General features: G+C 32.9%; 2 protein-coding genes across 10 annotated transcripts in view; both read left to right on the top strand.

The window, feature by feature from the left end:
- The first annotated feature begins 11,160 nt into the window (after positions 1-11,160).
- On the top strand, positions 11,161-14,097 carry LOC6643898 (cytochrome P450 4e3). 2 transcript variants are annotated; one of them, XM_002067080.4, is made up of 5 exons: positions 11,161-11,320; positions 12,453-12,562; positions 12,618-12,967; positions 13,035-13,585; positions 13,645-14,097. In XM_002067080.4, exons 1-5 carry the CDS (start codon positions 11,161-11,163, stop codon positions 14,058-14,060), a joined length of 1,587 nt encoding a protein of 528 aa, XP_002067116.2. In that variant the 3' UTR covers positions 14,061-14,097. The 2 variants fall into 2 exon arrangements, with proteins under 2 accessions (XP_002067116.2, XP_023032381.1); XM_023176613.2 differs by lacking the exon at positions 11,161-11,320 and adding an exon at positions 12,223-12,383.
- A 5,933-nt stretch (positions 14,098-20,030) lies between these two features.
- The window catches only part of LOC6643899 (sodium/potassium/calcium exchanger Nckx30C), a 39,029-nt gene continuing 32,803 nt past the window's right edge, over positions 20,031-26,256 (top strand). For all 8 annotated transcript variants that reach the window (XM_023176636.2, XM_015178052.3, XM_015178053.3 and 5 more), the window contains exon 1: positions 20,031-21,099. In XM_023176636.2, the coding sequence (XP_023032404.1) occupies positions 20,076-21,099 (1,024 nt within the window). In that variant the 5' untranslated portion in view covers positions 20,031-20,075. The remainder of the gene's footprint in view (positions 21,100-26,256) is intronic.

Raw genomic sequence — 26,256 nt, forward strand, 5'->3', positions numbered from 1 at the left:
TATAAATTTTCTTTGTCAGTTAAAATTATTCTGTATTATGTACTCAGAATAGTTACATTGTCTTTAAGGAATCAAAATATAATACTTTTAATATACATATCAAGATTTTATTAAATTTAATGTGTATAAGTCGCTTCGATTTTTATTTTAGTAATTTATTTATTTACTTACTCAGCAGTCGATGAGTTTTCTTTTTTATAAATTTTTTTTTTGATTTTTTTAACATATTTTTTTTAACATATTTTGTTTTTTGATTTTGGTTGGTATTCAATTTAAGACTACATCTATGGTATGAGATACAACAAGAAAAAGAAAGCAGTTCCTTATAATGGGCGGCTGTGCTGTTAGACACTTGATTCCTTTAGATGTTGAACCTGGCATCGCGCATGCATTTCTTGTGGGCCTCAATCAATGTCGTGCAATTCTCCTCTCCACGTTCCACAATACATTGATCACGTGCTCGCTTAGTCTCGGGACAGGAGGAGCAGGCTTTCCATTTTGGTTTGTCACCGGCTGCAGATCTTTGGGTGGCGGATGGAATAGTTGGGCCCGCTGGCGCCGCTGCTTGGGCAACTTTGACTCCCCTTCATGTGTTGCTGCTCATTTGCTTTTGGAGTATGTTCATTCTTGGTCTGAATGGAATTACTAGAACAAATGTTACAAAATATATTTAAAATATCTCACAATTTTTGATTCAATTCTTTGGAAGATTGACCTGCAGTTGGCTGAAACGTGAAGTTTGATTTGTTTTTTTGAAATATACAAAAGTATGACAACAACAAACGAAAAGAAGATAAATTTATAATCCGCTCCTGACAATATTCACAGCGCTTTTGTCCGGTCTGCGAGTTGCTACCGTTTATTGTGTTTATTTATTATGCAAATTTGCATTAATTTGTATGTTTTTCTTTGTTTTTTTCGTTTGTTTTGTTTGCTGCACATTTCTGCAACACGTGAGGCAACTGTTGCTGTCGCTGCTGCTGCTGCTGCTGCTGTTGTTGCTACTGCCAGTGCGATGGCTTTTGAAATAACATAGTGCGCGTAAGCCATAGCCAAATGTCATTAAATATGCAGATGGCATACAATGCCAACACCCTGCCTCATACGTCCATAGGAGCCCCATCAAAGTTCCCCATGCCAAGCCCCCCGACGCCATGCAGTTGCCTGCAATCTTAGTTGCTCTGAGCCATATGCAAGGACATTTTCACAAATCCTTTTGTTCCATAAATAGTCAATGGCTTTGATGGACAATTAAAAATGTAAGTAGACATAAGTCTATCAATAGGTATAGCATAGGACTGCTTGTGCTCTTTACCTTTAAAATATAGAGAAGAAGAAAAAGAATCTTTCGTCTTACTGCCTCTCTCTTTCTCTCTCTTTATCACACTCTCTCTTTCACTCTAAGCACTTTGTGCAAATTGTCAACGTTGCGTATGAGTCTCAGTCGTCCTTCTACGCATAGAAGGGACTACAACAACAACAACAACCACATCAACAATAACTGGCAACCTCGACAACAACAATGTGGCAACAAAGGCTTCAGGTTATTGCATGCATTTTAATTAGTAGACAAGCCAAGTGGGTTGCCTGCCACCAAATACATACAAGCTGCTTTGTTTGTATATGTGTACACATACGCACACACACACACTTATTAGTGTGTGTATAAAGTTTTCTATGTATTTGATGCTGTGTCTCAAGAAGAAGAAAAAATTCTAATGAAAGGTTTCTTGCGTGGGTGATATCATAAGTTTTTCTTTCCTAGATTCCTTTACTAAGATATATTTTGAAGGATGTTAAAAATATTTCCTTCGAAGATAATACATAAAAATAGTTTAGTTGTTTAAATTACAAAAAATGAAACAAAAAATTTCCAAACAACAACTAATAAAAGACTTGTGCTAGGTATTTCTTCATTAAACCATTATTTAGTAGCTTTGAAAGAACATCTACGGCGAATAAATGTTAATTAGTATTAATTAACTTCTCTACTTTAGTATTAATGCATATTTTATAGTTTAAAATTGACTTAATTCAATATGCAATTAATACTAAAGTAGAGAAGTCTACTTTAAACTTACTTTTAGCTGCATTTGATCTTCCTAAATTAATGCTTATTCCTAGAATAAGCTGAATTAATTTAATATTTTTCTTATAAACACTGTGGTAGAAAAGAAATTAATAATGTTATTAAATTTACATTTATTTTAGTAAAGGGGAAAGGAAAAAGACTAGTAAGACTGCTTTATATCCGTCCGTTTCGATTGGGGCAGTTCCAAAGTGTAGAGTGCTTTGCGGATTTATCCCTGAAAGTCGGAGATACTAGAACCCCTCATGACCTCATGATCTTTAGTAGATAATCATTAGATGAGGTTACTTCATTATCTTTAGGGAATTTCCTTACTTATAACTTTGCAAATCTATAATTTTACCAAATTTTAATCGATTTTCGAAAGTAATGTCTTATTTTAATGCTTTTTCAGTTTAATTTTCAATAAACGCGAGAAAAAAAATACCAATAAAGAACATAGTATTCCAATCAACCTTAATTTCATAAAGCTCCAATTTAGCGAAAGTTTTTTTTTTTATAGTATCTGAAAAATTCATGTTCAAGTTATAGAAATGTCTTTCAGTCTGCATTAAAATCTCAAGAACTAATTTTTTAGTCAATTTTCACAGAAAATAATGATTTTTTCATAACTTATCATGATTCATTCACTTATCATGACATATTTCAAAAATCGAGTCGAAATTAATTTTTCCAAATATCTAACTTTATTTTGTTTTAAAATAGTGTTAGTCAACCATTTTAATATATTCATATATTATTTTAAGTTGCTCATAGTAAGAGTTGGTTAAAAGTAAATTATGAATTAAATTATAAATTATAAATTATCCAAAATTATAAAAATTTATAGTACCTACTTAAGTACTTACATTTACAAGTATTTACTTAAGTCTTTAGAAAAAGTTGAATATCCAGTAAAATTAATATTAATTTCACAACAGAATTCCATTTGTGGACAATTGAGTTTTCGGTTTTTATATGCATCTTTTGTATCCTTTTATATCGATCTTTCTTGCACCAAGAATTAGAATTAAGTTCCCCTTCGAATAAAGCATTTTTGTATGAAATCAAATTATATTTATGTTCCTCAAACTGGGCAAATACATGGATGGATGGCCAGTATAGACACAAGTACATCAATCAATACATTTTCGGAAATAAATGATTTTAATTGAATGAATGGTATATAATACTTTGGTAGTACTTTGAGATATATCTCGATTCTAATCTGACAAGATGGACTAAACTTTTGCTTTTCGGAAGTAACATTAGATAATATTTATTTGGTTCATTTAAGAAATGAATTAAATGTTTGATATCGCGTCAACTGCCAGCTTTTAACATGTCATCGGCATACAAACCCTGGCGACAATGATATATGACAGACAACATATATGTACATACACACATACATACATACATTTATCTCATACGAAAAGTGTTTGCCAATTTATTTCAGCAAACATTTGTTTTGTTGAATTTTCTTATACAATAAATGTACATACGGATGTCCGTATATGTATGTATGTATGTATGGATGATGATAATAATGATGATGATCCCTCTACTCAGTAAGCGTGGACTTCAACTAGCGACTTACTTTCAATCTATCACTCAGCCCTCGTATATATATGTATAGTGTATTCTCTGTTGGCTCCTTCTACCCGAGCTCAACGATAGACGACGTTGCCGAAGCCGCCACTTTCTGCGCTAGTTTCTCGTATTTATTTTTAAATTGTTTCATACACACAAACACAGGGACACACACACACGCACACACATCTTTCAGAAAGGACAAAAGCGGCGTATGCGCCATGTGACTTGTGTTTTTCTCTGTATTGGTGTGTTTTTGTGTATGTATGTATATTGGTCTATACACACACACACACGTACGCACGCACACATACAAAACAGCAAAAAAAAAAAAATCTGTGTAAGCGCGCATCTGTCAAGCCACCAAACGCCCCACGCGTGTCCCTCTGTGTCACTGGTGAGCTTGCGTGTGTCTGTGTGTGTGTGTGTGTATGTAAATGTCCTTGAGTGCTTGACGGATGACATTCATAAACGTCACTTCAATTACCTCCACGCGCCAACGCCGACGCCACCATGCCATCTTGCTATTGCTTGCCATCGTGGTCCGCGATTTGCCGCGAATATTGTGAAAAACTCTGTCAGTTTTTCCGTTTTTCCTTTCTCGTTTTTGTTTTTGTTTGTTTTTTCTCCCTCTCCCCACCACCAGATTTCGGTTTTGATCTCGGTATTTTTATTTCTGTTTAAAAGTGTTTGTTCTTTATGCATATGTGTGACGATTTGACCATTGACACTCTAGTTTAAGTGAATAAATATTGCATACTTGTAGGCTGAAAAGTGAATTGTTTGGTTATAGATTGGGTGGACGGGAAATTGAACAAGACGAATTTACATACATATCTATCTATACATGTATTGGTTGCATTTGTATTCCTACTTATCGAAATACATGTATTTTTATTTTTTTTCATTATTAATAGAATATTAATTCATGTAAAGAAGAGAGCCATCAGTTACTATCCATAAACTCTTCTTTGTTACCATGTCATAATGAAGAAGTTATATAAAATTGATCCAACACTTTATCAACAAGCCTTTGCAGTCTTCAATTAACATTATGGACAGATACCCTCTAGGTCGGCAGATTGTGGAGAAGCGGCAAATTTCAGGAGGTATTTATTTTATTATTTATAAAAACATTTTCTCACAGCTATATGTTTTCAATGTGTCATCATTCAACACAATTAAATTATTTTTTTGTGCCTAATCTCTTTTGAATTTGAATCAACTCGAAAAACGACATATTTTTGTTATCCATTTGTTAAATATTTTTGAATTTATTTTTTGATATTTCCATATTATGTATTTATCCATGAATTTTCCGATATTTTCCTATCATCACAACACATTACCGCTAACCTTCACCGGTTTTTGAACAAGTTTTTATATGTGTATCATTATTTTAAAAAGGTCAGACACAACTTTCTACGTTTTGAATAGTGTGGCTTTTATTAAAAGGAATAGTAGAGCTACCTTAAGAACTAAAATTACAAGAGCTCTTTAAAAAACCATCCCTATGAAAACTTACAAAGTTTTACATAGAATAATATTCCCACAAAGAATACTATAAAAATGAGATAAACGCTAATTTATCCAGATCAGGCAAATTGTTGGTAAATAATAGGGATATATTAACATATACGTATCACAAACGTCTGAATATCTTTTATGGCGAACATATCATACATATATTAAATAACTAAAATACGTGCAAAGTGGTTCATTTAAGTAAATATGGTGGAATTTTAAAATAACGTGAAAATGAAACCTCTGCTGAACTCAGATTAAAATTCAGAGTGGCTAAAAAGCGACATTCATGTCTTTAATTGAATCTGAATTCGACAGAGTTTCCATTTTCGCGTTACACAACTTTTGAGCATTTTAAACTTATAAGTGAAAGTTTAACGTATAATTTATTAAGTTAAGCAAAATTCCAACGAATTGGTCTGCCTGATGTTTGCTTTGGGCTCTTAATGCCAACTGGCCAGGATGGACAGGATTTCTTTACAATAATTCAATTCAATTATTGATTTATTTGATTGCAGTTTTTATGTTTGATTTCTCATGTGGCCGAAACGCATTGATTTTCCCTCGACACAACATCTTAAAGAATAAGGACCTCTAAATATTTTCTATATAATATACATACATACATACATTTTGTATTTGTCTTTGTTTTTGCTTGTGTGTGTGTGAGTGCGTTTGTGTGTTTGTGTTTGTTACCGCTTCCTTCACTTACACTTGTCCTTACAAATTTGTCCTTTTCTCAAATGTGAAAAGACGCATAATGTCCTTTTACATTTCTTTCTTCTCACCACCTCTTCTCTAACTTGCCTTCGCTTTCTCACACTCTCTCTTTCTTTTTCTCGCTTGCGTTTCTTTTATTTTATTATTATTTCTTTCTTTCTTTTTCCTTTTTCTTCTTCTTTTCTTATTTTTCTTTTTCTTATATTTTTTTTTGTGTGTGTTTGTTGACGACATTTCGCCTCTTTGTCTGCCTCGGTGCTGACGTTGCCACCCACATTTTGCCTACATGTAAATTATTTGCATTAGTAGCCACTTGTGCCTGTATGTGTGGGTGTGTGCCCCACTGTATATGTGTGTGTGTGTATATATATATGAGCCTGAGGCAATCTTACCCAAGTTTCTCTTTCTGTGCGTGTTTGTTTATATATGCACATTGAAATTTCCATTTTTCTTTTCTTTTTGTTTTTTGTTTTCGGTTGCTGCTGCTGCTGCTATTGGCCTGGCCTGCACTTAAATTAACTGATTGCAACATTCTATATAGCTTTTTATGGTCGATGGCAAGAGCGAGCCATACAGTTAGAGAGAGAGAGGAGGTTTTGCCCTAAGTATTTGTGTTTTTAGCCTTTTGCATAGTTCTTGTGATCCCCTTGGGGAAGGGACTTCCCATGGTTTTGCTCATGGGAGTTCCTCTTTAAGTGGCCAGTAAACGCGGTTTTCTTTCACATCTTCATCTATTACGCTATCTTTGTCTATCTGTATGAGTGTGTGTGTGTGTGTGTGTATATATCTTAAAACGTGTGCTAAACATTTTATGCAGGATTGCGTGCGCACACCGTGGCGTATGCGCAATGTTTACTTCTTTTTAATTCCTTTTCTTGTCTTTTCCCGTTGTTGTTTTTCTTACCATTTTTTTCTTTGTTTTTAGGGCAAAATGCATTAAACATGGCAGACAGTCAGACCTTGGTTAATTGTATGACTATCATTTTGCATTACTTTTGTTTTTTTTTTCTTTTATGTTTTTAACTGTTTGCTTTAAGGCAAGGATTTGTGTGGTTTTCGTGGGTCTCTTATGGTTGGGTATATAATGTTTGCTAATAAACAAGAAAAGATTGACATAAAAAAAGAACAAAACCCACTTTTCTTCTTCTTTTCATTTTTCTTTTTGTTCTTTGGGGAATAATTCTCTAATTTAAATAAATGTTATTATAAAAGCCAGACAGTTTGTTCCCCTGCTGTTAGGGGTATAGAACTAAGACCACATACAGACACACATTTCATTTGTCCAACATGATGAAAACAAAGATTAGTCATAGCCCTAGGAGAGGTTTAAATTATTTGGATTTAATCTTAAAGTAAAATTTTCAAGCCTTAAAACAACTAGTTAAAAAACAAAGAAGTATAAATGATTTGAAGTAAAAGTTTGCCAAATAAAACCATTATTCGAAAACGATTTGAAAACTTGTCTTGGCAAATTTGCCTCGTAAATATTTAGATTTTTGTTTTAGTTGTGAGAACAAAGAAGATAACGTTTTATTTTTGTCAGTCAATTTGGGCTGAAAAAAATAAATGTCCCATATAATCCTACTAAAGACTAATTTTAAGGGCGAAAAAGTGAAATAAAAGTCAACTTTTAATAGAACTCAATCGATGCCTAAAAATATTAGTCTAATCATAGGAAGCTGTTGTAATGGCTATGAATGAGAAAAACAATTTACATAATCACTGAACATTAGCCCCGCGTGGCATATCAAGAGATGATGATGGTGAGGAAGGGGAATGAGAAAGAGAGAGAGAGAGGAAGAGAAATATTTCGGCGATTGGTGGTGGAGAGTGACTAAAAATAAAAATCAGCAAAATGGCCAAATGGGTAATAGGAAATAGGAAGTTCAACCAAGTAGAATGCCGAACTGTATTCCGAAATGCCCTCGACTTGCCACACAGCGATTTATCAAAGTTCATTGAAATTGTTTAACCCTCCAGCTCTTCATTCGTATTCGGCCTTGGCTAAAAGGCTGAGTCCTTGCCAACTGGCAATGATGATGGCGATGATGATGATGCTTATGTTGCTTATGATGATGATGATGATGACGACGTCATTCATTAAAATTTTTCGCCAGTTATAAGTTTGGGCATTAAACAGCATTGAGTTGTCAAGCGAATTACCGAAACAAATGGCATAAAAGCGAAAAACTTTTACCCACTTGTGATTTATTGTAGTTCCACCTCTTTCACTCCCTGCACTCCAATCTCTATTTCCCCCTATACATTTCTACTTATTCTTTTAGCCTCAGCATCAACACACATCCACGTCCATACGGCGGCAAATGAAAAGTCAATGCGCCACATTTGATTAATACTCATATTATATGCTTTATTAAGCATTCAGTCTTCTCTGCTATTGAGAAGGGATTGGATTTGGGGGGGTTGGTTATATATATATACATACATACATCTATTGTTATATAACTCTTTTGTTATATGTGGACACAGTTGACTTGAATCATTTGTTTTGCTGTGCCTGAAACTGAGCCATCATATCTTTATCATTTGCCGTTTTATCCTGACAAGTGCAGGCAAATTCTTTCGGGTTTTTGTTTCTTTTCTCTTCTGGGATTCTTTTCTGTTCTTAGCCTCATGCCCACAAACTATAATTACAAATGATATATTTTGGCATTTTTATTATGAGACTGTGCATAAAATAAATGATATAAAATGCCTATTAGAAGCAGAAGCCTAAGAAATAATTTTTCTTTTTTCATGTTTCACCCAAAAATTTAACTCGCAAAGTTGTGCAAATAATGGGAAATAATTTTTTTGTTTGGTTTTTGCATATTTTGCTCTTTAAATTGAAATAGAAAAATGATGGAGATTATGGTAAATAAATTAGAGTCATCTTAAATGAATAACCATTTCAAACAAATGAGTTATTAGGATTAATTTAAATTGAGTTGTTTGCTCTTTGACTATTTGGCAAATCGGTGCATAAAATATGCAATTTATACAGAGATGAATGTAATATTAAGTTTAATTTGCATTAAATTTGCTGCCAAACATATTTATTTCGTGTGCTTCGAAATCTCACATATCTGAAATTGATTATCAAATTTATTTAATTCAAACCATTTAAACTAAATTTATGGTTTTAGATAAGGCCAATAAATTCTTCAATTTCAATTCACATTTTAAACAAGCAAAACATTTATTTGCCTTTAAATTTAAGCCGTAAAGTAGGCTTTGCTTTAAGTCTAAGCAGGTTAGGTATGTTCAATATTCAATTCGAGTGGACATAGAGTAAGAGTTTCTTTTTGCATATGGTTTGAGGCATTGAAAAAGCAAAAATATTTGAAATAAAGATGAAGCTGTAGGCTATATTGTGTAGTCTTAAGTGTTTGTGACAATTTATTTTTCAATCAAATTTTGGGTTAAAAAACTCTATGCAACTGTAAAATTAAGACATCAAAATTTTTAAAAGATCTAGGTATTAATGTGCTTGATTAATTACAGAAATAAATAAAGTAGTATCAAAACAAATACTATTGTTGACTTTAGTTTTTTTATATTTCATAAAAATAATTTTTAATCCTTTTGCTCTTAACGCTTTAATAATTTAATAAGTCTTCATTCACATTTTAATTTAACAAAAGTCATAATAAAGCTACACAATGTAAGCAGCAATAACAATTCATAGAAAAGTTAAATAATTTCACATTTCCTAAGCCAATTTATGTCGCCCAAATTTCAATAAAATTTTATAGCAAAACTTTTTATTGGAATGAAATATTTGCCTAAGAGTATGCAATATTTTTATTTAAGACATTTAATGCAATTTACATAAAGAATACACTTGTATTTGTATTTAATAAATGAAATTTATGTTTTATAATGTCTTTGTATAGATAAATATTTGTAAATAATTAATAAACTAAACACATTGCATTTCGTTTATTGTTGAATATAAATAATTTAAAAGTGTCAATCAACAATGTTTGCAATATTAATGTATATGTTTGCATTTCAACAGAATAAAAGTTTATTTGTTTTATTAGCTTTAAATATTAATATTTATTTAGAATAAATTTTGTATGCTTTGGTTCCAGCCCTAAAGTTACCTTATTTTATTTTCTGCTTTTAATACAGAGTTGGGTGGATTTAATTTTTGTTATAATTTTATGTGCTTATGATAAATCCGTTTAGTCCCCATATAATTTCATAAATGGGTCAACATCTAAGCTAATCCGTAATGGCGAGCCCCTTTGCTTGCTACTGATATGAAATTATACACTAATAAAATGTGTCTATCGTGATTAATACATACATATATTGTCTGGCATTGTCTACAGATAAAATAAAGTAAAAACAGGTGCAAAGTCCACCTACATTTGCCAGACAGTCTCGTGCAGGTTCATAAAACAAGAAATCAAACAAAACAAAAAAGAAGAAATGTTGTCTTTTTAAGGCATGGGGTTAAAACGAATGAAAAATGCTCTTTTTCATCTATTTTAAACCTGTCTAAAAAGGTTTTCCTACATCTTGGTGTCTCAAGAGTTTATTTTGTTATACATTTTACAATAACCTTTTAAGACTTTATCTTTAAAAAATACACTTACAGAGTTTATTTGTTGGCATTCTATTTAAATTAATGTTTTTTAAACTTTTTCAAATACGTTTTTATACGTCTTAACCTTAAAATGGAGTTTCACAGTTTTTTCAAAGCTTCTCATAAAAATAAATAAAATTAAAACTGAAATCTTTTCTTCTTAAATTCTTAATATTCGAACAATTTTATTTTATGAAATTTCTTTACAAAAAATTAAATGCAAAACAAATCGTCGAAAATGTTTATAGATTACAAGTCCTAATCTTGTATTTTTTTATGTAAATCAATCTATAAATCAATCTATAAGTATAAAATTAGAATGTGTTTTATTATTAATGAATTTTCTTAATTTTTTAACTTCTAATAAATCTGTAATATCTGTAATCAGTAATAAACCTGTAAACAATATAATTAAAATTCAGTCAATATTATTTTGTTTTATTCAAATTCACAAATGAAGCTAGAGTATGAAAAATTCATTAACTTTTAATTTTCATTTTAATCATCTACAATCTGATCTACGATTTCTATTTAAGGCCCTAGTCGACTGTACATTTTGTAGCATATACGATTTTCTGGTCACGGAGAGCAGACATTTGATTTGGAATCGATTAATTAATTTGCTTTTAGTTAGTAAAGAGTATAAACTAAAGTTAAAATGTGGTTTTTGCTTTTCATTGTGCTAATATTACCCGCCTTTGTCGTGTTGTACTTTGAACTTAGTGTTTATAAGAGAAGGCGTATCCTCAAAAAATTTAATGGTCCACCAACTGTGCCAGTTTTTGGTAATGCCCATCGCATAGGCAATACACCTACAGGTGAGATAATGTTTACAATTATTATTAATAATCATAAAAGTACATAAATACATATGTAAACGTTCGAAAAGGGGGGCTCGTCAGATAATATTTGGCCTCTTGTTGTCTAGACTCAGCTGATAGCAGCCAATGCTAGCGATTCGTCATTTCATGATTAAACTGAATCAAATCGAATCAAATCAAATCGAGGGGCTCGTCAACATGAACTTTGACTCAAAGTTTTCCAATTAGCTGGAAACGGCAAAAAAAAAAATGCATTTCACGGCACAAAGTACTATGAGGAAAAACAAAAAACAGGTTAAGTGAATGATAATTAGCTGTGGATTGTTTACAAACAGAATTTTGATTGATTTTCTCTATCTCAGTGCAAAGTATACACATTTTATGTAATTTGTATTATAATATTCACCAATCATAGACGTAAATATTAAATAAGCAGCATGGAGGGAGAATAATTGATCGGTTATTTGATCTGAGTTTTTTATTTATCTAACTTCGTCCTCATAACTGAAGAGTTAACTTCCTTTATGAACTGGTAATAATATCTCAAAGAACTAAAAGTTTTGCCAACGCTTCTTATAGCATAATGTATAGCATACTTTCTGGCTTGATGGGATTTAATATTCACGAAATGCTGATGAAATAAATAAAATTTGAGACGTAATTGGTTGTAAATTTGTCGGATTATATTTTATTTTTTGCTTATACAATTGCATCTACAATCTAAAGCAAACAGTTCAAGACTTTGGTCTTGTTCTACAGGGGAAACATTCTCTCTTATTATCAATGGACTTTAATCTGTTTGATGTTGTATTTAAGCCAAAAAGAGACACCTCAGCTCATTCACAATTGTCTTGTTGCCGTAGACGGTAGTGTCGAGAAAGAAAAAAAAAATACAAAGAAATGTGGTTTGTCTTGTTTTTTTTACTGGCTTTGCCGTCTCTGATCATTTTGTACTTTGAACTTAGTGTTGTTAGAAAGAGACGCATTATGAAAACGATCAATGGGCCACCAACTGTGCCAGTTTTGGGTAATGCCCACAAATTGGGCAAAACTCCAGTAGGTTAGCAAAATGAAAATTATACTTTGTTTTTAAAAATAAATATATCTTGTACTGACTTTACTCAAATAGAAATTCTTGAGAAATTCTTTGAATGGTGGATTGATTACGGCAAGGATAATTATGCCTATTGGATTGGCTATAATTCTGGTATAATAGTTACAAATCCCAAACATTTGGAGGTAAGTTAAATAATACGACATAGTATTCATCTAATTAAGTCTTGGTCATTTGCAGTACATTTTGAATAGCCAAGAGTTGATTCAAAAGTCTTCAGTGTATCAGTTATTGAAACCATGGCTGGGTTTCGGTCTACTGACAAGTCATGGCATCAAATGGCATAAGCATCGTAAGATGATAACTCCCTCATTCCATTTCAATATCCTACAAGATTTCCATCAAGTGATGAATGAGAATTCCACGAAGTTTATTGAACAACTGAAGAAAGCGGCTGCCAATGATTCAATATTTGATTTTCAAGATCAAGCCCATTATCTGACATTGGATGTTATATGTGACACAGCCATGGGTGTATCCATTAATGCCATGGAAGAACGCGATTCGAATATTGTACAGGCTTTTAAAGAGTAAGTTGCAATTAGTTTTCCAATTTTGGGGGATTAAATTTTAATTTTGAATATTCTTTTGTTCAAGTATGTGCTACATGACGAATATGCGGGCTTTCCATCCTTTTAAGCGATCGCACACAATTTACTCGTTTCTGCCTGAATATGCAGTTTATCAGAAAACACTCAAGACACTGAAAAATTTCACATATGATATTATAGAGAAGCGTATACAAAGTCTACGTAATTCTGTTTCACAAACCGGACATCAAACAGATGATCTTTCGATGAGCAGGAAGAAAATGGCTTTTCTGGATACTCTTCTATCGTCAACTATAGATGGACGACCTTTGAATCAGCAGGAAATCTATGAGGAGGTCTCAACATTTATGTTTGAAGGTCATGATACAACCACTTCAGGTGTAGCCTTTGCTGGTTATCTACTTTCTAGACATCAGGATATTCAGCAAAAACTTTATGAGGAACAATGTCAGATTATGGGCGATAATATGCAACGTGATGCCACTTATAAAGAAATCAATCAAATGAAATATCTAGATCTATTCATTAAGGAAGCCCAACGTGTCTACCCCAGTGTTCCCATAATTGGCCGCTTTACCGATAAGGAGTATATGATAAGTAAGTCATCCAGGAAAAAATGAATTTAGTTTTCAAACATTTATTGGTTTTTATTGCAGATGGCACTCTTGTACCCAAACATACCACCTTGAATGTAGCCATCGTTTTGTTGGGCTATAATGATCGCGTTTTCAAGGAACCTCATCTTTTCAGACCTGAACGTTTTGAAGAGGAGAAACCAGGACCATTTGAATATGTTCCCTTTAGTGCTGGTCCCCGAAATTGTATTGGACAAAAGTTTGCTCTTTTGGAAATTAAAACAGCCATCTCAAAAGTAATACGTACATTTAAGGTTCTGCCAGCCGTTGCAGAACTTGAGTCAAAGGATGGCTATCTGAATACATATTTAGGCCTACCTCATTCTGAACGACAGAAACGTGAGGCAAACCGCCATAAATATGATCCCATTTTGTCAGCTGTCTTAACACTAAAATCTGAAAATGGTTTGCATTTGAGACTTAAGGAAAGAATTTGATGTTAATTACCATCTAATAAAAAGAGATTATCTTAAATAATAAGTTCTAACTAATTGGGATAAATTTTACTTAAAACTTATGAACTGCGGCATCTTAACTATAACTTTTCTCTGCAGATATCTCACTATCCATCTATGTATGTAGTTATCTACCAATAAAAGCAGCCTAATCGAGCAGAGATTTTGTTCCATCTAAACTCGTTCTCTAACGCGGCAGTCATGGCAAATCGTTTCTCTGCCAATACTCTCTTAGGAAATCTTTTGAAAATGTTAAAGACAACTAACTAGAGACTGATTAAAGTGATTTGTGATTGTCTATTGATTTCAAGGAATTGGCTATAAATAATATTATATGTACTAACATGGGGATTGAATCTGTTCTGTGTGATGGCTTGCAAAGCATTTTCTAATTTAATTTATCATCATATTGAAATGACATTGATATTGCCTTTTTTCCACATGTAAAGGTCAAATTTGGACATATAAATTTCTAAACTATATATAGAGTCTATAGAAAGTCTTTGTTGTTTCTCATACATATACATATATCTGGTATTTGTTAAGCATATATGTATTTGTATTTCTCGCTTTTTTGTTTCTATAAATATTTAATATGGCAAAAACTGGTGGGATATAAAAGAAGGAGAAAGTGTGCTATCAATGTGGCTAGTGGGATGGGATGGGATGCGGTGGCATGACGATGGGGTAAGGGAGGAAGGAGGTTGAGGACAAAACGGCGAAAACCGTGGCATTGTTGTGCGTAGAAATATCTGAGCTATGCGGCGTACCAAACCGGGCATAATCAAAATACAATTGTGCGTGGAGTATGTGTGTATGAGTGTTACGAGCGAGTGTTGTAAATGAGTGTGTATATGTGTGTGTGTGTAAGTGTGTTGTGTCTGAATAAGTGTGTGTGTTTGCGAGTGTGGGTTCGTCATGCAGAAAAGTTTTTTTCTGACTTTTCCTTTTGCTGTTTGTTTGCGACTGGACTACCTGGGAGAGAGATATAACAAAAGAGAGAGAGAACCTCTCTCTCAGTGATGCCCCGAAAAGTATGCTATAAACTGGAAGTTGGTTGAAAATACACACACACAAGCAAACATCCAAACGAATGTGCTCTCTCTTTCTCTTTCTCTGTTTCACTTTCTCTAGAGAATTGTTTGCATTGCGCCTAATGTAAATATATGCCATATAATAAATTAATTAATTATAAATTAAAACAACAAAGGCTAGGTCCTTCCATTGAAGCCAGAAATGAGAGTAGGTTGAACTCCTTCTACACGGATGAGTTGTGCAAAATGGACAAGTAACTAAAACGGAATCAAGCTGGAATTCACATTCTTTCGCATTCGCATACATAGGCTCTCTTTTGTCTCTTCGTCGCTGCTGTTCGTCTCTCATCGGGCACTTCCATTGGCTTCGCGTCTAATGCTTGGCTGGCTGGCCCCAGGACTCGTGATGGCCTGCTGGCAGGCTCCAAAACGTTTTCGTGCGCTGCGCTGACAACATCCTCGCAGGACCAACAAGCGGACGGTTCGTTTAAACGTTCAAACAAAATAGCAGAAATATCCTACAGAAAAAAAAAAAGAAAAGAAAAACTGCTCCGCAAAAATTTCTCTAATTGTGTGTTTGTGTGAGTGTGTGTTGTGTGTGTGTGCAGAAAACTTAGCTTTATATAAAATCAAAGGAAATGGAATACAAAAACCAAAACCACTAAAAGCAAATTAAACCAATTTAAAGAAAATATTAAGCTTAGCAAATTTTGTAGACAAAATGGAGCTTAAAATATTTCAAGTCAAATGCAAGGCAAAGGCAATTTTTATATAATCAAGCAATAAAAACTGACAGTGAAGGGAGCAAGGGAGGGTAAAACGTTGCAGGAAAAACTTTTTTTTTTTGTATGCTTTGTGTGTATGTTTGTCATAATATGAGTGTGAGTATACGTGTGTTTCTCGTGCTTGAGGCCTTTTCCATAAAGGGGTCAAAACGTCGCTTTCGTTTCTTTCCTTCATTCTTTTCTTTATATATGTATATATGTATATACATATATTTCTTTTCTTTTTTTGCTGCAAGAAACTTTTTTGCCTGGTTAAGACGAACAAAAATTTAACACTTAGCCATAGAGTGGGGGGTGAGGGGCCAAGAGGTGCGACAGAAAACCCAAACGAGTCGTTAAAGTGGCACCGCCCCATTTTTTGGCTACAAATTTCTTTGTTGTTGTTGTTTTTTTTTTTAAAGTTCGTCCTGCAAATGATATAATAATTATCCCTGAAAGTTAAAGAAACTTTTATAACAAGGAACAGCGAACAAGTTTTTGCAGCTTAATGTTTCGCCATGGTAGATCAGACCAAAAAGATTGCATACTTTTTGGGGCCGCCAAAGAGCGAAGGAAAAAGTGGAACATGTTTCCGTTTCCTGCTCGAATTATTTGAGCGTGTCATTACATAAATTAAATTGCCAAATCTTGAATTCTAATTAAAATTTATTAAATTGTCTTAAATGCAACAAAAATTAAACATACAATCATTTAAATCAAACATTGTAGTCACAGTGTTTTAAAAAATATTCATTATTTTGTCTTTGTATTGCAAAGACTTTAAGAAATTCACAATTTGAAAGATTTAATTTGATATAATCTTCTTTAAACTAAATTAAAATAAATAATTGAAGCAATTTTATAAAGAATAATGCAGCAAATTACTTTAAAAGTAAAATTATTTTTGTTTTGAAGATATGAGTTTTTTTTTATCATTTTTATTCCAAAACATAAGAAAGCTTTAAGCCTTAGGAGTTTGAATAATATTTAATAACTTAGTAAATTTTATTTTCAAAAAGAAATTATAAAAGTCTTTATTGTAGGTGTCTATCTTATATGACTATCTTATATCAACTTGATAACAAAAACGAAGAATTAAAGACAAATCTGATGTAAATATTTAATACATAAGATTCAATATTATTGTCTTAATTTTACTTTTTGTTTCTAAAATATCATATGCTTGTTTGTTTTTATAGAACAAAATATAGTTTAGCAAATAATGCTTTAAAATATTCTCAACTTGTTTTAATGTGAAATTTCTACCAAAGATATAAGAAATATATATATTTTGGAGTATCTTGTTGCCTTAAAATGCCTTAAATTCAATGTTGCCTGTTATCTCAAACTATTGCAAATATAAATAATCTAATCTGAATTTTAGACATTAGCTTAAATAGGTAGACAATAATTCTATGGGCGATGGGCTATGGGTTTTTCATCATTATTGAAATATTTAAGTTTTTCTTGCATTGTCATTAGTTAGTCAATAGTTTTATAGTTAATAGACAATTTTATACGATTATTTCAAGTTGTAGTTTACTTTATAGATTTTCACAAGTTTTTGTAATTTTTTTTTATATGATTATTTCAAGTTGTAATTTACTTTATAGATTTTCATAAGTTTTTGTAATTTTTTTTTTCTATTTTTTGGACAACTGACTTTGAGCATTTGGTGATTTTACAAATTGATTGTACTAGCCAATGTTCAAAATATTAAACAACTTAGGCAGATGATTGGAAATAAATATTCAAAATTTATTTCATTACAAATTATTTATGATTTACACATTTTAAACCTGTAGTCAATTTTACCTTGAGTTTAAGTTTTAAGTTGTTTTTCTAAAAATTTAAAAAAAATAATAAAATGGGAAAATCCTTTTGCTAGAACTATTTTCCTTATAATATGTTTTATTAACAAACATTTAATTTATTGTCAATGCTTTTTTTTTATTTAGACCATCATATAGTTTATTACAAATTGAACTTGAAATTTGAAGACCTTTCTCAAATGTTTCCAGTTACTAATTGTACAATTTCCACTACTTTTCATATGATTAAAACTAATCATTTCGTTTTAAATGCATCACATAAGTTTTCAAAAATTTCATAAACTGTTCTCTCGTTATTTAAATTTGATTTGGGGCGTGAAAACTTTTAGCATGTAAAGTTGAGAAGTTTGTAAAATTAATTAATTAAAATACGTACTTAGATAGTTGCCAAACTTCTCATGTAACATGGCAAACCTAATTCAGCACACACACACACACACATACACATCGCCCACCCACTAGGACGCCTGTCCTGTGTAACCAAAATAGCCAAGTCTCAAGCTAGGAAAAAGGTATTAGGTGACCGATCCGACCCCTCCTGTTTGTCATCCTGTCGAGTTTTAATCAATTTTATGATGCAATTATGTAAAGCAAATGAAAACAACAGATACTTACACACACACAAACACACACAGACACACACACATAGTCAATGTGTTAGCATACTGAAATGTTACGCAATTTGGTTACAGAAAAACAGCAAAAAAAAGAAGAAAAAAAACACATAATTAATAACAATGCCACACAGTTGAATTCTTGGCTAAACTTTGGCCTATGGCTAAAAATAACAACAACAAAAAAAAAAAGAAGAAGAAAAAAAATGGCAGGAGATCTGGGGTGGGGTGAGGGCGAGGGGGAGGATTAGCAGGAGCTACTCAAAGCATAACAATGAACATAACCGCATATAGCCAGGAGTCAGGAGCCATAAAAAAAGAAGGAGACAGACATTGAGAGCGACATACAAAAGGACATCAGAAATAGGGAGAACGAAAGAGAGGTGAAAGCCAAGGCAAAACCCGAAGGAGAGAGACAGTGGGATGGAGGGAGCCAAAGTAAGGCAGAGTTACAATATAAAACCAAAATCTAAATGAAAGTAAAAATTGTAAGCGTAAGCTAAAACAACAAACAAGCCAGAGAAAAGGAAAGCAACAAAAAAAAAACGCGATAAGGCGTTAGAGATAAGCGGCAATAGAAGAGAGAGAGAAAGGATAAGAGTAAGAGAGCAAAAGAGAAACTATAAAAAGTGAGAGAAATTTCTCTCTCAGACTGTAAGAGCATAAGGATAAAGAGAGTAAGCTAGCACTTGGCGCACGTTAAACTCATATATCTAGAGTCCATCTTTAAGAATTCTTATAAGTTTTACCATATTTAATTAATAATTAATTTTATTTTGAAATTTTTCTTTACTCTTTACAGTTTTGACTACGAAAAATCTACAAAAATGTAAACAAAGGCAACGCAAGCGCAGGCCAAAAACCAAGCAAACAACTACAACAAGGATAAGCAACATTTCTCTCACACACACACACTCGCTTGCTCTCTCTCTCTCTGTGTGTGTGTGTGTGTCTGTGTATCACGCGGTGACTTTTTCAATTTGCGCCATAAAAGCAGCGTTTCCAGCGTTTTTATGGCTATCCTTCGGCATTCCAGTCTAGAATGCTGCATGTGAAGTCTAGCCTAGAAGGAGGCAACTTTTTTACTACTCGCCTAACCTTAGACGAGTGAGCAACGTGGTCCTGCTGGTGCTACTAACTGATATTGCTGCTACTGCTCCTGCTGCTGCTGGTGCTGCTGCTTCTACTGCTGCTGGCAGTTCTAGCTACTCAGGGAAAAATTTTCCAACACACGCACACAGTTACACATAGAACACAGACACACGCTTGATGTGCTGACACAAATGGCCAACAACGCCAGCAATGGCAACCGCAATGGTATAGGCCACTTTAAGCCGTGACTAAAAACGAAAAAAGAAACCCCAAAAAAAAAATAAAGGATACATTTCAATTTAAATACAAAATCCAAAAACAAAAATAAAAAAATGCGGCATCCAATGTCGAAAACAAAAGCAACAACAACAACAACAGCAATGTTGTCTCTCATTCTATTCAAGTGTTAATTGTTATTTATGTATAGTGTATATATAAATTTTTGTGTGATAAAGAAATTAATTGAAATCCTCAACAACCCTTCGACAACAACAACAACGGCAACCAAGTGAAAAAAGAAAGAAAACAAAACTCGTACAACGACAACAAACGGTTTTTTGCAAGAAATATATAATAATAATCATAATAATAATAATTACAAACAAGATCAAACAACAGCAACAACAACAGCAACAACACCAAAAACACTTCAACGGGTCCAATGTTGCAGCTAACAACATGCAGCAAACCAGAGCAACAACAAGAACAACAACAACAAAACGAACAACCACAAAAACAATTCGAACCAGAACAAAAAGAGCAACAGCAATGGAATGTTGTTGTTGTCAACAACTACAGCAACAACAACAACAACAACGACGACAACAACAAAAATTTAGCCGATTTAGCTAAAGACACATCAGCAACATCGGCCATTATGGCATCGGCAACGGCAACGTCAACGGTAACGGCATCGACATTGACATCGCGCAGCCAGTTAAACAATATGTTGGCCAAAAATATAATTAACAAATCGACAACGATAGATTTCAATAGTCGTCGACGACGCGGTCGCCTACGATCCACTATGGAGGATGCAAAATGTTGCCAATTAGTGCCAGCAGCAACATTAACTGCTAACACACACCAACAACAGCCAACAGAGCAAACGCAACAGCAATCCTCTTCAAATACTGCAATGCTAATTGTCAAACAAAGTGTAAATATTTTCAAACGCTTAGTATTATTAACATTAAATGCCACAACAACAACAACACAAATAAGAACAACAACAGCGACAGAGGCAACAGCAAACAAAATTACGGCTTCTCCCTCCTCCAATTCCAACTCCTCATCATCCTGCTGTTGCCGTCGTCGTCGTAGTCGTCGCCGATGTTGCCTGCAGCCTGCAATGTTAGGCATTTTCTTAATATTTTGCCTATTGAATCCACAAGAAATTGGTGTCGATTCAGCTAAACCAAAATCAGCCAAACATCAGCCCAATACAAGTAATAATAACCACAATAATATTGCTGGAGTTGCCGGTGGTGCTGGCGGTGGTGGTGGTGGTGGCGCCCCGCCCACTTATCAAGTGGAACCATCGCAACAAACATCGAATGAGGATGAAGCCGAATTGCTATATCCCTTTCAGTCCGAGGAGCAAATGTTTGACGAGGAGGAGATGAATTTGAATGCAGCTCATGGCCCGGACGAGGATAATATGGCCAATCAACGTGGTATCAATGGTAAGTCGGGCTAATGACATTTGTATTTATGTAAATGAAGCACTAAGCATTGGGATTTCAATACAAGGGTTCTTGATTTATATTTGCCAAAGCGAAGGCAAACGCAATTACTTTCAATTCAAGTGATATCAACATTTTTCATTGATTGGCTTAAAGTAATCTCAAATTGTTTGAGAGCGAAAAAAATACAAATTATTCTTAAAGATTTTCGTTATGTGTCTTATGGTAAATGTGTCTTTAGGATGATAAATTTGACAGAACAAATTTATTTATAAATGGAAAAAATATGCAATACTAACATTAGACAATTAATTTTAGAGACGAGAAGTTCTATATGAATCTAGATTTGTAATGATATGAAGTGGGTCAAACTTGCCTCTAAAATATACAGTGTATAGTCTAAAGAGTTCGATTATAATAAATTGTGAAAAACTTTTATGTTTTGTAAGAAATTAAAAAAAGGCTTAAGTTACTAAAATAGTTCACTGCAATTTGGTTGAAATATAACACATTTTAAAAGTTATTTATAGTTGAATAAACTCTCCCTTCCATTACGAATACTTTAAATATCAATTTTCTCCCATTTTACATCCTTGGCGTTTTGTGCGAAAGGGTGTTCAAATTAATTTTAAAACATCTCGTAGGTGTCTGCTAAGAAAATAATTGAAAGGAAATTAAAGTCTTACTCAAAAAATGCCGAGCTCTAACTAGCAACATTGTCTAATTTGATTTATATAAATAAAAAAAAATATACACATTTTTTTTATTGTTTTTTCAAAATTCCAAATTAAACAAAATTTATTAACATCAAAATTATTTCTGAACCTTTTAATTATTTGCTTATAATTTTTTATAATTTGTTATTATGGACAAGACGAAAACTTATTAATTACTTGCAAAATAAATAAAAGAGTAATTTATTATATTTTAATCTTTGTTTCAAATAAAAATTAATACATAAACATTTGCTTAAAGTCGCAAAATATAGTTTTTTTCTTTCATTTTCATAATTTAATTCTTCGAAATCGATTCCGTGGGTTTACTTTGAAATACGTTTTGCCTACGTTAACAACATCTATTTATGTAAATTGCATTTCCAAGTATTATATTTCATTAGATATTTTAAGACATTTTTAATACTCCTAAATATTTTAATTACCAACAAATTCCTTTGGTAAACCTTATCGCTTACCCTCTTAATTTTACGTTTTCTGTACAATTACACGAGTTTCTAGCATTCGATTTAAGTATTCAGTACAAGTTCTTATACAAATGATTGTGGATGACCTTGGGGCTATTAATCTGAGCTAGAAGAACTCAAGTTTCTATGCGGTTTTATTTTTCATTTGATGATTTATTCCCTTAATTTTGAGATTTACCTACATTTCATTTGTGAGAATTATATGCTAAGGATTAACAGTTTAACCTTTATAAGCATTTTCTAGTAATTTATTATATTACATTTTATTATGATGTTAATTATATATTACAGATCTTAGTTGTGTTTTACGATTTCTGTTGTTAAGTGTTACCTTTTCATGTTAGAGAAATGCATTGTCCAAAATATCAAATAATCTCAAAAAATTAGTTATCCAAATGGATGTAAGCCGTGTAATTGCTTAGTTTTTACAAGCTTTCTAAAATGAATATTCCTAATCGATTATAATATTAGTATTATCAGTATAGGATATAGTTATAAACTATCAAACTAACTATTTTTGACAAGCACTGGCAATTAACAATAGCCCACGACTTACAATTTTAATAACAATTGGCATTTCTTCGAATAAAAAAGATTGAAAATCTATTATAAAGTGTAGCAAGCTTCTGTTTCATTTAAAAATAACTAAAATAGAATGTCAAGCAAGCAGAATCCATCTCAACTTGACTCAACACATGTCCACAACTCTGAAAGATATGTCAATATTTAAAATTCTTGAATAAATTATCGACAGCATCTTTGAGTCTGTCGAAGCAAATCATCTGAGCAATTTTCCCCAATTTGATTGCTCTTATTTCGTCTTGGAGACATTGCATTTCAATAAATAATGAATCAATGCAATGCAATACTCTGTCTCCTTTTATAGATTATCTAGAAAATTGAAAATTTAATTGCAATACAATTTTCAGATTGCAGTTTATTTTAGTTCGATCGAATGTTAACTAATTATTAAGTTATTTAAATCTAATATGTGGCAAATAAATCATATTTTAACTGCAATCTATGGTTTTAATTAAAATTTGTGTTGTTACACACAGGCTAATGTTGCCACATAATTAGTTTATGTCTGATCAACCACTAAAGCCGCAAGGCACATAAATTGCGTATACGTAATATTGGATGGAACATAAATAAGCTAGCATAAGTGAAGGTAGTGCAAAGTGCACTTACACACACACACACACACACACACACGAACACACAGATGAGTGCCTTACAGTCTGTCTAAATGTGTGATGTGCATTTCTCAGCCCCATCAGGCAAAAGTCAAGCTTCTGAGTACCCATATTTTACCTTTGTTTTTTCATCCTTCTTTTTTTTTTTGCTTTTTTTGCTGTTTATGTGTGTTTGATTCCCGTGTGTGTTGCACTCACATTTTGGCCAACAATTAAACCCAACCATTGCACACTGTTTGCTTAGGCGTGCTAAGGCCCTAGAGCCATTTCTCATTTTAATGACTCAACTGAGCTGTCTCTGTCTCTGGCTGCTGTTGCCGTGTTCCCGTCTGTCCAATGGACACCTACAAACATATATACCTATACACACACACAAGTTCACAAATGCCAAAATAGCTGGCCAACAAAAAGAAACAAAACCAAAATGGGGATTGGCTTGACGAATTGTTGGTATGGACTTTACTTGTACCTTAAACATTTTTAAAATACTACAAAGTGTTAGATAGGTTGAATATTTCCAATATGCTAGCTTCATTTTGAAGTAAATAACAAATAAAATCGGTTATTTAAAAATGTATTTGTATTGAAATGATTAATGGCGGAAATGTGTAGAAACTTGCTCCCTAAGGTAGACAATAAATATTATTTTTAAGCAAATAAAGAAATTTTGTAATGTTTTATGAATAAAACATAATTCTCTTAGCAAACATTTATTATAGTTTTCAAGTTACAAATTTGTTGAAATAATAATTTGTTTTTTAAACCATTGCATACTTTTTTTAGCTTCTTTTCCTCATTTCTTAAAATATTCTCCTGTGAAATAATATATTTGAAGATATGTTTGGAAATGCTCATTTGAAACTTAATTTATTTAATTTAATCTATCTAAGAATCAAAGATTTCTTAAATTGGTTTGTAGAAAATTGTATGTTAGATTCTGTTAGATCCAAGAGACCATAAGATGATTTGTTGTGCTTTGATTTTTTGCATTTTCTTACATCATAGTTAGTCAGAAAGTAAGTAAAAACATTGTTTATGGAAGTCTGTAATCCTATAGCCAAGATATTTTGTTGGAATTCATAGCAACGTCAGTTTCATTTTAGTACCTACAAATTCATCACAGATTTTATCTGTGTATTTGCTTTTACCAGAGTTCCAATCAAGCAATTCTTTAAGAAGGTACCTGCATCTATACTGCATGGTGTACGTGAAGCACATAAGTCTACTGTGTGCTATATTATTCAATTTTCGGTACAAACATACCTCGCTTACCTCATACACACACACACTCATCCATAAAAAGGAGAACAAGAAAAATTGGAGCTCACGACACACATGCAGCGGAAAAAATGTGCTGTGTGCTTTTGGGCGCAAATTGCAGTTGCAATAACAACCACAGCGAAGCGAAGCACATCCACCACCAGCACCACCAACGACAACTATAGTAACAAGGACTAGTAGTTGTAGTCTGTAAATCAAGCTTTAAAATTAACGCAGATTGCTGGAACAAGCGACGCTACGAGCAATTAACATGAAACCAGAGCAAAAGTAGAGAAAAAGGAAGGAAGAACAACAACAAGAAAAAAATAGAGAATATATATATATATATATATATATATGTATACGAAACGAAACCAAATAATGTAGACAGAACCCGCGTTGGTACCCACACATATACACACATACATTTGTATATATATATGTACATACATATATCGTATCGTATAATTCAGAGTCAGCTTGTGTTCAGGTTTTTGTGTGTATATTTATATAAATGTGCACTGGTCTTCTCTTCAACGACCTTTGTTGGAAAAGCTGCTGTTGTTGTTCTTGTTGTTGTTGGGTATACGTTTTTCTTTTTTTTTTCTACTTTTGCTTTGCTTTTGGCTTTTCCATTTTACCATCGACCCAAATTGCGAGCGCGCAACACAAACATACGAAAAACACACATCTGGGTTATAACAGCATGTGTGAGTGTGAGAGTATGTGTGTGTGTGTGTATAGAAGGCACACGCAAACGTCGTTAACAGTTTTCAAGCTCTCAACGTTCTTTATGTGTGCGTGTGTGTGTGTGTGTGAGTGTTCGTCTGTGTATGTGGGTTCTGAGTGGGTGAAAGCAGACCCTGAAAAAAATACAAAAAAAAAATGTAATATAAAAGACCTCGACCTAAACGGCAGGCGGCCAAAAAAAAAATAAGAAAAAAGTACAAACACACATAAATGCACACACACACACACATACACATATGAAGTAGTATTATTCTTTTTGAAAAATGATTGAGAAAAGCCAAAAAGAAAATATCGAGAAGAGGAAAACCCCGGCACGCACATTGACTTAAACACAAAAATTTAAATCGATAAATCAAAATGCCAACAAGAACAAAAACAACAACAACAACAAACTCCTGGCAAGGACGTGTGACTTGCATGCTAAAAACCAAAACGAGAAAACCAACACAACTCATTCGTGTGTGTGCCTAGTGTGCTCGGTTAGTATGTGTGTGTGTGTGTGGGCAGGAAGTCGTTTCTGTTAGGGTTAGGTCCTGAAAATGACAACATTTGGCCGCCTTTTAATTATTGACATTCTTTACCCGCCCACCGATGTCTGTGTGCCTTCTGGCTTCATGTTCCTCGTGGCCAAAACTAATTGCCCCTTTTCTGACATTAATTTTAATTCATTTTCATTTTCGTTTTCACTTTTTTCTTTTGATTTAAAAGCCTCGATTTAAAGAGCTGACTCAGTCAGGAAATCACTTTCAG

Source organism: Drosophila willistoni (genome assembly GCF_018902025.1).
Source record: "Drosophila willistoni isolate 14030-0811.24 chromosome 2R unlocalized genomic scaffold, UCI_dwil_1.1 Seg167, whole genome shotgun sequence".
Classification (NCBI taxonomy): domain Eukaryota; kingdom Metazoa; phylum Arthropoda; class Insecta; order Diptera; family Drosophilidae; genus Drosophila; species Drosophila willistoni.

Excerpts from the sequence above, each read along its gene's own strand:
- LOC6643898 (XM_002067080.4), top strand. The coding sequence starts at position 11,161 with ATGTGGTTTTTGCTTTTCATTGTGCTAATATTACCCGCCTTTGTCGTG. Across the intron at positions 12,563-12,617 it reads CAAATCCCAAACATTTGGAG|TACATTTTGAATAGCCAAGA; the intron begins GTAAGTTAAATA and ends GGTCATTTGCAG. Across the intron at positions 13,586-13,644 it reads CGATAAGGAGTATATGATAA|ATGGCACTCTTGTACCCAAA; the intron begins GTAAGTCATCCA and ends TTTTTATTGCAG.